The following is a 17897-nucleotide window of genomic DNA, read 5'->3' on the forward strand; positions in this document are numbered from 1 at the left end:
ATCATGTTAGTATTTTGAGAGATGAAAAAAAAAGTTACAGCAAAAAAGTAGGTAAATATAACTTCCTCATTTTAAGGCGTTGCTCACAAGATGAAGCAGTACAAGTGTAGTTGGGACTTAATTGCAGAATGTGCATGAAGGTTGATGAAGGAGAACTAATGATTTGGGAATTGTCCTTATTACCTTACTACTGAAATCAGCCTCTCTAAATTGAGAACTGCTGTCCATATATTCCTGAAGGGCTGATTCCTCTGGGTCTGGATGTACTACAAATACAACTCTAGTACAAAACATAAGTATGTAGGTCTAACTTGAGTTGCAAGACAGAGTGAAATTGGTTTCTCCTGGTCCTGCTTCAAGTATGTATAGCTGTTGATGCAGTTGTTTGAGAGAGTAGACCAAAGAACATTTTAAAAGGTGTTCTGAATGATGAATTAAATGAGTGGTAACCTTAGTCAGGTTCACTAGCTCCTGGCCCCAAGTACAGAATCAGCACAGTACATACAAAACATTCTGTTCAGAAGAGATCATGGGTGGGCTCCAGTCCCATGTGTCAAATCAGGGCCAGTGCTGAATTCAAATTGGGTAGCTTAGGGTTGGCACAGAAATGGGTTGTTTTGGTTTTGTTTTTTTATCCTCTCTCTGCTCTGGATCAAATGAGAACCTCCCCAGTGTCAGTTCATGCTGTTGCCATATTCATGAAGATCACAGAAATGAACATGATTAATGAGAATAAATCTGGGAAGATGCAGGTATAGAGATGGGTAGTGGCCTCATGTAGCTCAAACCAGTAAGCTTCCCAGAGAGCTTCCCTGTTTGGGCCTTTTGTGAGTTGTGACTTAGGCATTGACCAGGTTAAGCAGTGAAACAGGTGCAAATGTGAGTTTGAGGGGCAAATGAATGAGAAGAGTGAGAACCACAGATGGTAAGGAAAGTCAGGGTTTAGAGAAGGGAATGTCACCAGAGAACTTATGTCCTCTAAATACTGAAATTCAGATCCACTTTTTTCTGGAATAAATTATAGATCTTCTAAACTGTAAAGGAACTTCTAAAATGTAAATTAATATATTGAACTTCTAAATTCTAAATACAGGTTTTGTTTTTCCTTCACCTTGTGTGTCCACACACATAGTGTGCATTTGAACTGCTTCAGGCAGTCTCTTACCAGAGAGAGACTGGTAAGACCCTCTAGAGTTCTGTTGCTGCTCTGCTGCAAGCAACAGGAAACACATGTAAGTGCGTGCTAGATTTTACTAAAGTGGGTGGTGTTCCAGTTGGAGATCTCTGCTGGCTGAGCCCGGGCGCCAAGGCAGGTGCAGAGCAGCAGGACTGCACCTTCCGGCTGTTTACCTGGGACATGTACACAGCTTTATCTGAAAAATCCAAGTGCCAGGAGCCTGCCCTAGCAGCCACTTTTGCTGCATTGCCAGGGAGCCTGGAGGATTACAGGAGCATCTAAGTTCAAAGTTTTAAGACACTAGAGTTAGTTTGTAGGGGTTAGCACTTCTCCATTTTGGGGTAGTTCTTCCCTACAAGCAGCCTGGAAAGTGTTCTAGAAATACCGAATTTCATGTGTAGTTTTTGGGCGAGATGTTATTTTTGTGTTTGTTTTGAGGGAGTTCCCTGGGTTCTGTGAGCTGCCTCTTGGCACCGAGCTGCTCTGAGGTGCCGTGCAGAGGCCGCGGTGACTCCCTGAGGGCTGCTGCTGACGCTGTGTGTCCGCAGGGGGCTGCACGCCGCGCGCGCGGAGCCAGGCGGCGCTGGAGCGCTGCGCGGCCCTGCTGGGCCTGGACGAGGACGACCTGCGCGGGAGCCTCACCTCGCGCGTCATGCTCACCACGGCAGGGGGCGCCAAGGGCACGGTCATCAAGTGAGTGGCGGAATGAGATGCGCTCGCACCAAGCGCAGCTGTGTAAAGCGCTTATTTTAATGGCTCACCGATCCCAGGTGCACCCTCTTGGTCATACAGAAATCACAGTGCTGAAGGCTAGCAGACTTACAGCACTTTGAAAAAGTAACTCCTGTGCTGTATAAAATCTCTCGTGTGTTAGTGAGTACGCTGTGTGGCCAAAGAAAGTATAGCAGTCAGCCGGTTAAATCCACAGCCTGCACAGCAAATTTGATATGCTAAATCATTTATCAGATACACTCTATCAAGGGATGTCAGTGTGGTGCCTGGAGTCTTTCAGAAGACGCTTGAATCTTTCTCCTGAGGGCTGCGCAGTGCTCCCGTGAGTGCTGCCCTGTAATAATTAGGGCTAGGATGCTTAAATTAGAGGGCAGGATGGCCGCCCTTCTTAATGTCTCAGTGATCACTGTCCTTGTGTTTGTCATATGTAATTCTTCTGAGATCAAGTTTTAACTTTAAAAACACCCCTGCAAATGGTAATCCAGAAATTGCTGCTTTTTGCTGGTTTTGGTAAACACACATTTAATCTTGACTGTAAATAATGTTTCACAAAAACATGGATAGAAAGTGTGTCATTTTATTTTTTTTAATTTTTTTTTTCTGAAGCTATTATCCAGGTAACTTCCTAGGCACAGAAGCGAGATAATGATTCCTTTCTGTATGCACATGGAGAAGAATTAAGGGCAAAGAGCATGTATAAATATGGTACTGGTGATAACATTTCAAAACCATGAAATTTATGACTCTTGCAAAACTGAGTTGTATGAAAATGACAATGCAGTTACCTTTTATTGATGAAAAACCTCTAGCTTCTACCACAAATTTTCTCTTGCTGAGATTGATCCATGTCAGCATGCAAGCTGTCAGGGATGCTAGCTAAGATACCTGCAACTGAATTGTGTGTTTTAACATTTAGTTTTCTGTGTTGAGTATTTTCTGGAGCTCACATCAAAAACTGAACTTGGACTAAGCAGTTTTGAGCACATTAAAGTAATTCTCAGTGTTCAGCTGAATGTATCAATCTTTTAATTGGGAAGCTAATGGACATTCACTCCTTGGAAGAATACAGGTGTGCTTTTTATTAACCTATGGAAACAATCAGATTGTTTTAGTGAATTGGAAATACTTTATTCACATTACACCAGATGTTTAATATATGAAACTCATCATTATCTGTATTAATGGGGTTTATTTGAGTTCCTTGCAATTTCTTTGGAAATTTATTACAGAAATTATTATTATGAAAAAAATTCTAATGCAGTGACAAATGGTAAATAATGTTGGGGGAGTGTGAGAGGATGATGTGTTACTCACATTCACTTAATTCAGTTAAAAGCTCAAGATCTAAACCGCTTACTTGTGTATTCAAAAGTCCATTTCTGGAGAGTAAATTCTTCTATCCCCGCCCAATGTAAATGTAAATTCCTCCTCTCTCTCCCCCAGCAGTTACTAGAAATTGGGGACTTTCAGTCATTGTCATCTTGCTGCCTTATCAGAATATATGGAGTGCTACAAGTAATTTTTTTTCCCCTTCATTGCAAGCTTAATGTATAGGAAGATGTCAGTCTTGCAGGAAAAAGTATCTCCAGAGGAAAATATTGACCGAGCTTTTACTATTTGCTCTTTTCCAAACCATGTCTAAATTGACAGCAAAATCTTTGATATATTCATCCAGGAGAAGCTTTATCAGTACTATGGATAACAAAAGAGTAGAAAATTTCTTATTGTGCAGGACAGATGGCACTCATGGTAATTCATGGCAATATGAACATTGCAGGTTTTGAAAGTCAATAACGTTTTTAACTTAATTCAAGTTGGGATGCACAATAATTGCTGATCTTTCTCTGTTGACTTACTGCTTACCTGGTTATTCTCCGTCTTTCATTTGCATTTTTTAATTCTTCTCAGTTTACTACCACCCACTTTACTGAAATATATCATGTGGATTTTTACATTATGAATTTCTTGAAAATAATTCTGTATGCTAATCTTGTTACCAAGATTTTCTGCTTTCTTAATTCAGTATTATTAGAGCCCATTTTTTGAGAATACCCTTAATTCCACATTCCTTTTAAGTGGAAGTGTTAAATAGAAGCAGAAGGGCTTTGAACAAATTGTATCCATGTCAGATTCAGATGGCACCCCACTGGAAATGCTCTCAGGGAACTGCTGATTCAGCCTCTGACAACAGATTCGTTTTGGCTGTTGTACATGTAACACAGACATAAGGCTTGTCTGTGTATTTTCCTTTTGAGAATGTTTGGTGGGACATACCAAGCTACCACTGTTACGAGGCACACCATGTGATCACTTCTCAAGTGACACTGTCAAGGAAGGTTTCTTAATTTTTGTTACTGCTTTGAGTTTACTTTGGATTAAAACTGTAAAGATTTTCTGATCAGCAAATGTATCCTGATAAGCCTGTAGTGTTATTAGCACTGTGCAGTTTCAAAAGTCTGCAAACACAAGGAGCTATGTTTTTATGCCAGCAGATCTTATTTTTCCCATGTTTTATTTTGGGAGTATCAAAAATGAGTTCAGCAGACTCCTTACAACATCTCAATGATTATTGCATTAAGCCTCTTCCTGGCATTTTATAAACTTGTGCATCTAAAAGCAGACATACTCTAATAAATACACCAATATCATCTTCTCACATAGCTTACTGCATGTAAAAGTGGATTGGACTGTTTTAGACATTTGTTACATAGACACAATTTTTCTCTGGTAGCGTGGTTTAGAAACTACTTGACTGCTATCAGTATTAGAGTTTTGACAAGTACATTGGTTTTTTTTGTTCCAGCAACCCAAAGAGCTGGTCATTTCTCTCTTTCTTAGGGCTGTTTTGTGTGCAAGTAGATCATGTGAGTCCTAATAGGTCACAGTGAATAAATAGCTCAGCTGAAATCACTGTGCTCAGAGTATAACAAAGGCTTTGTTCTGCTGGGCACAGTGGAGCCAACAAGGAACAGTAGGAGGGTGATGCTAAATGCAATCTCTCTGAATTTTATTAAATAATCATGTGCAGTGAATTGCCTGGGGGACTTGACAGCTGCACTACGTCTATCTCTCCTTGTCTCCCAAAACCCCAAAATAATTACCTTGCTGGATGATGTTTTTGCCATCCATGTGAAGTGTATTTACAGAGAGAAATAATGTGTTAGGTTTCAAAATCTGGTGCTTCTCTTAAACTGTAAATGTGCTACTGTGCTTTTCTCTTGTTCAGTTTCTTCTTTTCCAAGAAGACTTTCACAGAGGACTCCATCATAGCAAACTAAATTATTTTACAAGGTGAAAAAAATTAACTTGTGTCATTCCAAGTCCTCCAGCTTCTTTTGCAGTACATTTTTGACCAAAATGTATTTTTTTAGTGATACTACTGAAGTATCCATTGGAAAAACTTTTTCAAAACTTTTTTGTACTTAAGCTTTTTTCGGATTACAAATATGCTGCTTATATTCTTTAATTATGTGGAGTATTTAATTAGGTAGGGTTACTTAATCCAGGCTACTTTATTTATGAACCAGTAACCATATTGGATGACAGTAATTGATGGATGTCACTTCACCTGCTCTCTCCCTCAGTTGTTGTCAACCATGGCCAAATTATACATGTTTTTAATTTATTTGTTCTGGAATATATTTGGGAACTGCATGGAGTTTGCATGGAGAGATTTTTGTCCACAGACTAAATCTACCCCATCCGTGCTTTCCCCTAGGTCTCAAAACTCTAGATCATTGGAAACCTTGCTGAAGAAATTGGCATGAAGGCCAACAAGGGTTTTTCTTGCAGCCTTACCAAAGTACTTAGAATTTGGCAAAGTTTTTCTCCATTGCATTCAAGTAGCTGATAAATTCAGGAGAGGGAAGGAAGGTGAAATGGAGGAAGGAGAATTATCTTTTCCTGTTCAGGCAAGAAACAAGAGAAAGAAAGAGATTAATTTGTCTTTGTGCAGACCAAAGAAAGGAAGAGCTGAGGGAAAGCAAGTTCATGAAGAGAAAGCTACTTGTTTTGAACATCAGTTCTGTGATGGGGCTCTTGTGTATCTACTATTTCAGGGCATTTTCAGCATTGTTTAGTGGTTCTGAACTTTCAGTTGTGCAAATTGCATTGCAGGGTTACATTTTTCTTTCCATGCATGTTTGCTGCATACTGTGAAATTTAGCAGCAAGGGTTTGTGTCGTCTTTAGAATTGCACTTCACAGTGGCAGAATTTGCTATTTTGAACACTAGGACCATTTTGTAAATACATCCTCTAGCAGTACAACTATTTGTCAAGTTGTTTAAAAAAGTAAGTGAAAACCATAAATGATTTTAATATATTGTATTATGTAATAGGTCTGCAGCTGACAGGAATTAGTATTCTGATCTCTTAAACGTATCAGAACAGAATGCAAAGGTACCTTCCTTCTATTTATAAGCTGAGATTTCTGTCAGTACTCATTACCTTAAGATAAGATAGATACTTAGTGGAAGACAAGATTGTGTGTTAAAGCTAATTACTATCAAATGTAATGTAGCTGCAAGTGTCCTTTGGGAATGGTGACTCTGGTTCCATGCCTTACCAGTCACAGTAGAAAGTGATCTCCATCACTGTCATGATTCTGCATCAGAAGTATTATCTTTGAAGAAATAAAAAAATAGTAATTATTAGTTAGTTAGTTTAGTGCTTATGAATTCTGGGAAGTGAAGGAAATTATGCAATGTGGATAAGCTGTTGTTGTGGTTTAACTCCAGCTGGCAACTCAGCCCCTTGTAGCCACTCAGTCCCTGCCAGTGGAAGGGAAAAGAGGAAGGGTAAAAATGAGAAAACACATGGGTTGTTGATAAAGGCAGTTTAAAAGGTAAAGCAAAAGCTACACATGCACGAAATGCAAAACCAGGAATTCATTCTCTACTTTCTGTTGGAAGGTCAGTGTTCAGCTCCCCAGGATAGCCGGCTTCATCAAGTGTTGTGGTTACTTAGGAAGACAAAATTTTAAATTCATTGAATCATTCCCCTTTCCCCCTTCTTCCTTCAGCTTTTATTGATGAGCATGATGCCATATGATAGGGAATGTCCCTTTGGTTAGTTGGGGTCAGCTGTCCCAGCTATGTCTCCTCTCAGCTTCTTGTTCACCCTCAGCCTCCTCACTAGTGTGATGGGGTGAGGAGCAGAAAAGATGTCAGAGCAAAAACTGAACTTTAGGCTTTATTCTAACATAACAAATAGTTATGTTAGAATAAGTAAATAGTAGAAATATTTTTATAGATGGTGTTGTATATAGTTTAAATATCTTTCTCTGGAAACTGTCGGTAGAGTTTCTAATTATTTAATAAACAATTATGAAAGCATCTGAATCTCACTTCGACTGATGTTAGCAAAACATTATTGTTTTTTACAGCAAAGATAATCTAACTTGGCAAGGTTGTTTCCTGCCTTGGCCTAGAGATTAGGGAAGGTTTTTAGGTCCTAATTTATGGTATTGGACAGGCTGTTTTTAGGTTTAGAGTCTAATCTCAGCATTTCACAGTAAGGAATTCTGAAAAATAAGATCTGTATCTTGTTTTTTTAGGGTACCCTTGAAAGTGGAACAAGCAAACAATGCGCGTGATGCCTTGGCTAAAACCATGTACAGTCATCTGTTTGATCATGTAGTGAAAAGGGTAAACCAGTGTTTTCCATTTGAAACTTCTTCTTTCTTCATTGGAGTTCTAGATATAGCTGGTTTTGGTAAGTATACCTAAAATAATTTCTAGTTGTCACTTTTTTCCACCAAAGATTCAATAACAAATTCGGTAATGAAGAGTAGGAGGGTTTTTCTTTTTGGTGTTGATGGTTCTTGTAAAGCTTTTGCTTTTTGCTTCTTTGACTCACTAAAATTCAAAACAGGGCATGTTTTGTGATGTGCTCTAGTCCTGCCAAGGTTGTCCAGGGGAACAGCCTTTGGTTTTCAGGTCTTTAGAGTTTTGATATCTACTGCCAGCCTGTTGTATCATAGATGCATGAGGGTGTATTGGTACAATTTTGCTGTCTGGTAGCATCTTGCTTTGGTTTGCTGCCAACTGTCTGTCATTTATCTTAGAAATATTATCTGCTGCAGTATTTGTAGATGGCTTGTGTACAACTTGGAAATCTGTAAAAAATTTCATTTTGCTGAAAGAAATGGCTATGGATCTGAACACATCTTTAAATATTAGCACTGTGAAGCGTCTCTTATTTACTATTTAATTTAAACTCTTGGAACACTGTTTTATCATAAAAGTTTAACTTCTGTCTTTCAGAGTACTTTGAACACAACAGTTTTGAACAATTCTGTATAAACTACTGTAATGAAAAACTGCAGCAATTTTTTAATGAAAGAATTCTGAAAGAGGTATGATATATTTAATGTTATATTTGAGGATTTGGTTTTTTACTGTTTGAGGAATTTTTGGGTTTTTTTTGCTGAAGAGATGCCTTAAGTAGCACCGCTTTTCATAAGATTACACATTATGTTTGAAAAAAAATCAGTTGATATACTGTTTCCATATTATATGACATCTGGTTGTGTCAGAAAAGAACGTGGATTTTTGAAAACCAGCAATGACCTATCCAGGGACTGGATAACTGCTAATACCTAATGAACATATTGACTTGAACAGGCTTATCATTAAGGTGTTAAAGTTGGAATACATTAGGCTGTATAAGAAAATTCTCAAATGTGTGTTGATTCATGCTATATTTTTTAAAAATGCTTTTCCTTGATTTAAAAATTTTTTTCCTGGATTTTTTTTTCAGTTAAAAAAAATTAAGAGTGGTGTTTTCTCTTTTCAATTACTTTAGGAACAAGAACTTTACCAAAAAGAAGGCCTGGGGGTTAATGAAGTTCGTTATGTAGATAATCAGGACTGTATAGGTATGTACTTCTTGAATTGTCAAGCTTTTTGTTACTGTCATGGGGAAAAAACCTTCAAGCAGAGGAGGTGAAATATGCATAGCACTAGTAATTATATGGTTTTATATATTGCCTCATTCAATTCACAGTCTTAAGAGTTCATAGGCATTTCTGCAGTACAAGCATAGCAGTTTCATCCTTTCCACAGGAAAAAGTTTGTAGTAAAAATTCCTCTTAAAAGAGCAGTTTTATAGAGAATGGAAAAAAATGCAAAACTGTGACTTTGTGTCTAATAGCTTCAAGAGCATGAATTTCTGTGTCAGCTTTCAAGGGCTTTGGAATATGTGTGTGAGAGGTCAAGGCAATTCAGTTGTTAAAAGTTGTGAAACCACCACTGTATGCTAAATTCTGGTCTGCCTTTCCTAAAACAAATTTCTACTTCTCACTGGGTCGTGTTATCAAATGGAAATATTAAACTTTTAGTTTTGACACGTGGTGAAATGTGTATGAAAAGCTTAAAAATCTCCCCCAGCAATTGAAGCCTGACCTAGGATCATACTGTAAGAAGACTTAGGCACTTTTTGGATGGCTAATTTCAGCTTGAGATCAAGAGTTAAAATCAAACAATTGGTTCCTGATATTTTCTCCCATGTTCCACAAGCTTAAAACTTCTAGATTTGATGGATATCCTATACATACCTGTTAAGATCTACAGAAATGATTTGCCATGACTTCTTGTATTTTGTTTAATGGCTTTCCATAGGTACTTTTGTAGAGAATCAGATCAGCAGCATTTAGGAGTGTAATGTTCAAAGGTGATACAAGTTGATATATTCAATTTCCATAAATATATGGGGTTTTTTATTACCAGATTTGATTGAAGCAAAATTAGTAGGTGTACTGGATATTTTGGATGAAGAAAATCGTCTTCCCCAACCAAGTGACCAGCATTTTACTTCAGTTGTGCATCAAAAACACAAGGACCATTTCAGGCTCTCGGTAGGTTTATATTTGTTGTCTGTCTTGTTTTAATGAAACAGTTCTTGGAACAGTTGATAGTAACACTTCAATGTAATGAAAATCTTTCACAAGAAATCTCATACCGCCCAGTCTGCACAGTCTGTACTTCTTTGTTAAGGACAAGTTTGGTGATTATATTTGATGAAAAGTTCACTGAAGACTTCAAGCAATTCTAATATCCGTCTGAAACTAAAGCCATATTCTTGACTTGCATTTGAAGTTTTTTAACATGTAAAACATGAAAAGGAAGTAAAAACGCATTTTAATTTAGATTGTTTCATATCAGATGAGTCATTTTGTTGTTATTGTAAAAAAATTTCTTGCTTTGGAGAGCATTTGACTCATGTCTAATGTCTAGCTAGCACTTCAGAGATGAATATAGGAATCATACTAGGAAAATTTTTTTGTTGCTTATTTTTTAACATACAGCACTGTTTGGCAGATTAAGGCAAATTGTTGAAATTTATGTCCATGAATTGCATTGAAATTTAAAAAAATGCCTAAAAATGTGAGTAAAGGAAGCCATCATTTAAAATCCATTTACCAAAATTGTCATCCATTTACTTTGTGTTAAGTTTCCACTTAATCCTGCTTGCCTGAATTGGTGTGCAATGAAACATTCTGGTAGTATGTGTATGATCAGCTGGGTGCTTGCCTGTTAAGATATACCATCTAAAGCCATATCTTGAGCTTCAGTCTAATCCTATTCATATAACAAGGTTTTTCATCAGCTGTCAAATTTATGATAAAGGAGGTGTTGATTAAAGGCGCAACCAAAATGAACTGGCTGGTATTAGCAATCCTGGTGACATGTATTTTGAATGCAATGTATTTAAGAGTGTGGAAGAGTTTGAAATTGGGTTTTTAGACCATCATGGTTTGGACAGGAATGGTAATGATCAGCACAATTGTGTTTACAGGAAATATGATTTTAGCACTTAGTGCTCCTGGCAGATCATGGTGGTGTTCTAAGAATAAACTTTTTCTTAGTCTCCATTGCAATACTTCTTTGTAATTCAACTTCTTAATTCCAGATTCCTAGAAAGTCTAAATTGGCCGTTCACAGAAACATCAGAGATGATGAAGGCTTCATTATCCGACACTTTGCGGGAGCAGTATGCTATGAGACGGTAATTTTATCTATGGAACACCATGTTTATTGTGTTTTGTAGAACATTTATATTTTTTCAGTGCATATAGCTTAAATGACAGAATTTCTTGTGATCAGAAGTTCAAACATTGATATGTCTTAACTTTGAAACTAATTTTTTGCATATTTGACAGAATTGACAGTTTCTTTTAACTTTTCAGGTTACAGCCCATTTTAATGACATGTGTTTTGTGTAAAAGTTTGCTTCAAATCTATAGGTAATGTTGTCAGTATTAAATATATTGATTCACAGCCTATTGCAAATTTTGCATCAAAAGGTGTTTACATCCTGGGGAGAGGATTAACTATATGATATAAAAGTATTGTTAGTGAAGAGTACCTTTTTGGAAGCATGATTATCCTTGTACACAGTCCCCATCATACGTTGTGTTTTCCGTTTCTACTGGCAATGGACTCATGCGTGTAAAAATACAAAATACCTGAAATTGCTACCCTCAAAATACATTCCAGATTCTTGTGCTGTTTTGACTATTACTTATTGTACAAAAACACTGTAAGACCTGAAGCCGGTATCTAGACCATCAATTTTCAAAAATGAAAGTTTAAGATAAAATGAAGATCCATAAGGCTTTGTTGGTCTGTATAACTTCAGCATGTATGAAGGACACTACTTGTGTTACTTGGCTGCATACATATTCCTCTCTTGTGTCTTCATGGCCCAAGGAAACTTTGGAGGCCTGTGTTAGTCCTTTGATTCTTATCAAAGAAGAATCCCACCCTTTTGTGGGATATCTGGCATTTTCTTCAAAGCAGTCTTGGCATCTTCTGTTCATTAATATCAAAGTCTCTACTAAGTTGCACCAAAAGCTGTTGAGGATTTTGTAAATGGGAAATTGGATACTAATGTATTGACCTCTTGAGTTTCACTGTAATGTATTGTTCTTCTCAAAGTTAGTGATCCAATTCAAATAAACCAGATATATAAAGTTTGTAGGAAGTGGCAATATGTTTTAATAAATCAAGTGTTCATAAATAGTCATAGTACTTCTAAAATAACCTGTTTTCATTTCATTTTCCAAACTGTGTGGGTTTAAGTGTGCACATTAATTCCCATTTCACGATAGATCTTAAGTGATATTACAAGCAGTGAAGAATTAAGCTTCTCAGAACTCCCAGGTGATGATGTGCTGAGTGCTGGAAGTGGAAGTCAACAAAAAAACAACTGATCTCTTTAAAGGCACCAAATCTTTCTTTGGGTTTCATAATCCCAACAACATCCTTCAAATTTAAGAATGTCTTTTCTCTCTGGCATTAGAGTTTTGTGTATCCAGCTGAAAAGTTGTTCGAAATAATATATTTATATTTACCCCATGTATTCTTGCTGATTTTTGAATTAAGTATGTAACTATATTTTCTTTAGTTTTCTAATTAGACTGAAGTATCTTGGACAGTAAAACAAATGTGCTTTTATCTCTTGGGTTGTCTTTTCAGATGCAATTTGTGGAAAAAAACAATGATGCTTTGCACATGTCTCTTCAATCTCTTATATGTGAATCCAAGGACAAGTTTGTTCGAGAGTTGTTTGAAGCCAACACTAACAACAACAAGGATCCCAAACAAAAAGCTGGAAAACTCAGTTTCATCAGTGTGGGTAACAAATTCAAGGTAAAATCATTGAGTAAAGAGTCCTATCTTCTTGTAATATATGCCAGTTTTATGTTACTTGAATTAAATAGAGCCTAAGGTTGGGAGAACTAGCAGTAACTTGAGATTCAGAAGAAAATTTGGTTAAATAGATGGTTTTCTTCTGTTGAAAGAAAATAATTATAATTCTGTTGAATTATAAGAAACTGGCATTTTAAGCTACATGCTATGCATTTCTGTCAAAAGTATCTTCCATAATAGTCCTTACAGAGATTATACAGTGATTTTTAGGTCAGAATCTTTCAAAGTCACATAGAAGTCTTTATTCAAAAGATTTTGAGATGTAAATTTGGATTCTGTGGACTTTAAAATTTTCTAGATGTGACAAAATGTGTTCTTCCATCCGATTGTAATTATACCTTCTAGAAGATGTATTGATTCCCTACAGTTGGCCAAAGTCTCGAAATTCAGTGCCTAATCTAACCATAGTTTTTTCTTTTCTGAAATATATACTTAGTCATGGCTTACACAGGCAGGTATTCATTGTGCTGAATGTTTCCTTTCCCCATACCTGAATCTGATGCTTCTCCTCATTTTCTCCTTTCTTCTGATGTTGTAAAGCTGACTTTCAAACCTTGTCTTCTCCAAATGTTTTCTGCATCCTTTTCTCATTCAGCAGTTTTATTTTAGCTGGACTATTCCAGCTCAGGATGGCTAGAAAGAGAACAATAGGGGAATTAAGAGATGAAAAGCAGGCACATCGTGGGCTGCAGGTAAATTTTTCAGTCTCGTGGATTTACAGTTGGTAGAGCTGCAGCAAATTCAGCAAGAGCTCTTTTCAACACATCTGGGCCAGATCCAATGAAGGATTTGTATGCCTTCAAGTCAAGTGCTGAAACAGTTTTGGTATGCTGTCTTACCTAGGGCCACTAAAACCCACCTCATGTTCCTAGCTAGACTCCTTACACAGTCCCTGGGGAATGCAAGTATCTTAGATAATCCAAAAAACCTGCACATAGAGTGGGACCCTGCCAGTAGCAAAAGAGTGTTTCTGCATTTCTGCTCCATATCAAGGTTAAGTACTGGATCAGGACTGCAAGATAAATTCCTTCTTTCATAATCATATTTTGTGGCTAGCATTTGGACCTGTTCTCTAAAGATGCAGGGGCTGAAGAACAGGAAGGATATGGTAGCAGCACACTTGCTTTTTATAGCAATAGTATTCTGCTTCAGGTATATACTGTATTCTGTGTTCTATGGCTATTTTATTTCCTGTAGTGGACACCAAGATATTGGTTAGTCTGACAAAGGGTGTTCTCATTACACCTTTCTGGAGTTGTTTGGTTAGGTAGCCAGAAATAAAATTTTTATGGTGCCAGAAAGAATACAGGGCCTGACTTGTAAGGTGGTGGTTTTGGCATTTAACTGGGAATTGGGCAGACTGCTCTCTTGAGTTTTGCTCTGATGAGTCTTTTTAACTCCTTCCTATTCTATAGTAGTTGTTGAATTAAAGTGCAGCAATTGGTTTAATATAAAATACATGATCACCAGGTAGTCTGAAAAGTTGCATACAGATAAGCCATGTCCTGAGCAAACCCTGCAGCCATGAGTCTGCTTTAAATGAAGCTAGGATCCACAATTTTTTAGGACTGTATTTTAAAAATGAAATCAACTGGGGGATCTTTTGAGGTAGTTTCCTCTTTGTTCCATCTGGATTTTCCGTTTCTCTCGGATTTAGCACCCGATGTTCGGTGGTGCAGTCTTGTGCATTATACCACTGCCCAAGGAGAGGTGAATTAAAAGGGAGGCATTTTTAAAGTGAAGCAGAAATTTTGTGGGGAACTTTTTTGGATTTCCTTTTGTTACTTTGGTATTCACCTCTCCACCTAGAACACAACTAATGTCCTTCTTGGATCTGGCCCATCAATCTATAATTCTTTCAATGTTTTCAAGTTTCATGGCATTTTGAATGTATGTGTTACTTCCAGTAATTCATTTAGTGTTACCTTCCCAGACACAGCATGTGATGCTGATGAACACTAATAGCCTTGAATATTTCACTTCAGATGACATCAAAATAAGGTTTTTTATCTTACTATATGTTTCATCTCTTTAAGATTAAGAATTCTTTGTGCATTAATTTGTAAGTCAGTCTTCTGAACTACTGAAATTAGAACTTCTTCTAATTTATATAAATTATTAGATGATGTTGCAGGGACTTCTCTTTATGAAATCCTTCACACATCCCTTCCTTATAACTAATTAAAATCAATTCTCATTAATCAGTTGAGAAAATAATGATTAATTTATCATTGGATCTCTTCAAGATTATTTGAGATGATTTTACCTTATGCTAATGAATTAAATTGTGACAATTCAAAGAGCAGTAGTTTTAGCAATATGTTTTGCTCATATACAGATTTTGTTGGAGAAGTTCACCTGAGAATGTCTCTGGCTTATTTCTTGTCAAATCACTGAGTATAAGGAAGGGGTATTTTTCGTCAAGCAGAAATGTATTCTGTTGATGGAAATTAGTCTGTCTCTTGCAAACTTAAGCGTTTCTGGCTTAAGAAAACATAATTATTATGATCAAGTTGAAATATAAACAGTATGTGTAAGTGAGAACTGAGCAGGAGGTTATTAGTGTTTGTCATGCTTCTTGTGGCACTCTTTCTAACCACATCCATGTTAAGTTAAAAAAATCCCAAACCAATTTTATCTACCAGAGGGACAGCTGGCAGCTGTAGGTGATGCACACTACCCATACAGATCTTGTTTCTTGGATTCAAGGTAATTGAAAGATCTGGCTAAAAAAAATTTAGTCAAAAGTCAGATCCTTTGAATTTTGCTTCCAGTGTTGAAAATGAATACGTTGGGACATACTGAATTTTGTATTGCTGCAGTCTATATACTTAAAGTTTGCTAATAAACTAGAAAGGCTGGCCCAGCAGTAATTTATGTTAAAAAAAAAACCAAACAAACAAAAAACCAGACACACCTCTAAAATAAAAATATTGCTGTTTTTCTGATGTGGTTTTGGAATATTTTAAGTCCCTACCAACTACTTTCAATACCAACTCTAAATTGTTTTCTCTGGTAGGTTTAAGTCTCTGGTTATCCTGAAAACTTGACTCCAAATAATAGTAGTATTACAGGCTTTTCTCATCACAGTATATTTAAATGTAACCTCCGCAAGTGTAATTTTAAAATTGTAGTTTTTTGTCATCAATAGAGAATTAAAAAGTTGGAAGTTTGGAAATAGAAATAGATCATTGCAGGTTAATGTTGACATAACATAAAAAAAAAAACAACCCAGAAGGAAAGCCTGGGAACATGCTTTGTGTTAATTATGTAACACACAAATAATGCTTGTTACAGATTAAATTTGGGATTTCACAAATTTTCAGTGTGTTTTTTAAAAATTATTGCTGATTGGTCTAATTTTTTAATATAATTTTATTACATAGTCATTATTTTTTATTTTCCCAAATGGACGTGCATGTTTTTTGTGATAACTGTGTTGTAATAAGTGACTAGTCCATGCAGTATTGTTGTACAATTAAATACAAGCAATTTCCTCAGGGCCATTCATGCACACTTGCATGATTTTGTCTATTAAAATTGGTGAATGTTTGGTTTATCAGTTCTGTCTCACTAACAATGAACATGCATGCAGTAGTGCTGTACCTCTATCTGGTGTGTATATTTCTGTTCATGCCATGGTAAGGCTCTTGAAATACCTGTTTTCTTTTACAGACTCAGTTAAATTTGCTTCTTGAGAAGCTTCACAGCACTGTAAGTATGTATACAGATGAAGGTTCACAGTTTTCTGATGTAAGGCAAAATAGATAATGTCAATATTAGGGCTTACAATAAATGTGATTAGTAATTGCTTTAGAGTTCACTGCTATGTGGCATTTTGGGAACATCTTGTCCATGTAATGGTTATTTATTTACTGGAAAAAGTAAAACCAACCACCTTCAAAAAAGTTGTAGAATGAAAGTTAAAAAAACTGAATAAGCAGCGTGAAATCTGTCTGTGCTGCAATCTCCTGTTTTGTCTCTTATACTTTCTGTGCATTGGTTATCATTGATGACTAATTTTCAGAAAATTTAGAAATATTTCTTAGAGGTAAGTAGTTTAAGAAATAATTTATTATTAATTATTGTTTTAATGTTCCATAAAGTCATTAAAATATTTTTTTCATTTTGCTTTTTTTGATAGGCTGTAAATGCACAGGTGGTCAAAGAAACTGAGTCCCCTAATGAATATTTGTTAATTTGGCTGATGTAATTAGATGGTTTGTGGAATTCTCCATGTACAACATGCCATTTTACTTTAGAACTTGGAGTTGTAGGAACACAGTGCTGTTTCTCTTGACCACATGTTCTAACCAATTAGAGATACTAGGTTATGCTCTGTCAAAAAAAGAAAAAGGGTGGAAAATTAAGGGAAACAAAGTAGTGGGGTGTTCGGAGTATAGCCAGCATATACGATTTTACTGTAGTCATGAGGCTGGTATGAAGGGTGATCTATTTCACCCTGAACATTCTGGAACTGAAATACAGTCCAGGGAAAAAAGTGTGTGGCCAGGCTTGCTGTACTCTTGAGTTTAGCTAGTCTATGACTGGGGAGATATTGTTAATGTAGAGTTCCCTTGGCAGTTGCTGTCTCATTCTTAGCTGAGAGATGGAAAAAGAGAGAATATGCCGCAAACGGGGATTAATACTACGTTTTCTCAGTCCTAGTTTTGTTTTAGTATATGCAAAGTTGTCATTAGCAATCACCTGTTAAAGCAAAATCTGAATAATTGGGTGGTGCTTGGCAAAATGTTATCCTTGATGAATGTCAAATCATCAGAGAGAGCAGGGATCAAAACTGTAGCACGCGTGGTCATAACAGAGGAGCAGACTGGAGCAACATCAGGGAAGGGAGACTGCAGCTGTGAGCCAAAGGAAGTTGTGAAAAGTAGAAGTTAAGGAAGGGCAGGTTCATCTGGCATGATTCTGATGTCAGGAGTCTGGTTTGCTCATGTGAACTCTGGGGCATTTTAGTGTTGTGACTGAGGGTAGTAGGATCTAGAGTCATAAATCATGGATTATATACATGTTAAGGAGAATAGTTGAGTGAAAATTCAACAGAATTGAGGATCCAATTAATAGCTTTAGCATTGAGATCAGTTACATCAAGACCAAGGTTACAGTACAAAACTGGTATATGAGAGAAAAAGGATGGGGTTAGGTTAGGACTTGATTATCTTTAAGGCCCACTCCAACCCCTTAACATTCCATGATTCTATGATAATGTCAGCATTTCTCTTTTAGAATACTATTATTTTGTATCTTCCCTCCCCCC

At 36.6% G+C, this 17897-nt stretch overlaps 1 protein-coding gene across 4 annotated transcripts in view; it reads left to right on the forward strand.

Moving 5' to 3' along the window:
• MYO6 (myosin VI) overlaps window positions 1-17897 on the forward strand; it is a 73581-nt gene that overhangs the window by 28285 nt on the left and 27399 nt on the right. For all 4 annotated transcript variants that reach the window (XM_031057136.1, XM_031057138.1, XM_031057137.1 and 1 more), the window contains exons 11-18: window positions 1726-1870; window positions 7465-7622; window positions 8174-8265; window positions 8715-8787; window positions 9638-9765; window positions 10821-10916; window positions 12389-12562; window positions 16298-16336. In XM_031057136.1, the coding sequence (XP_030912996.1) occupies window positions 1726-1870; window positions 7465-7622; window positions 8174-8265; window positions 8715-8787; window positions 9638-9765; window positions 10821-10916; window positions 12389-12562; window positions 16298-16336 (905 nt within the window). The remainder of the gene's footprint in view (window positions 1-1725; window positions 1871-7464; window positions 7623-8173; window positions 8266-8714; window positions 8788-9637; window positions 9766-10820; window positions 10917-12388; window positions 12563-16297; window positions 16337-17897) is intronic.

The sequence above is a fragment of the Geospiza fortis genome, unplaced genomic scaffold (genome assembly GCF_000277835.1).
Source record: "Geospiza fortis unplaced genomic scaffold, GeoFor_1.0 scaffold190, whole genome shotgun sequence".
Taxonomy (NCBI): domain Eukaryota; kingdom Metazoa; phylum Chordata; class Aves; order Passeriformes; family Thraupidae; genus Geospiza; species Geospiza fortis.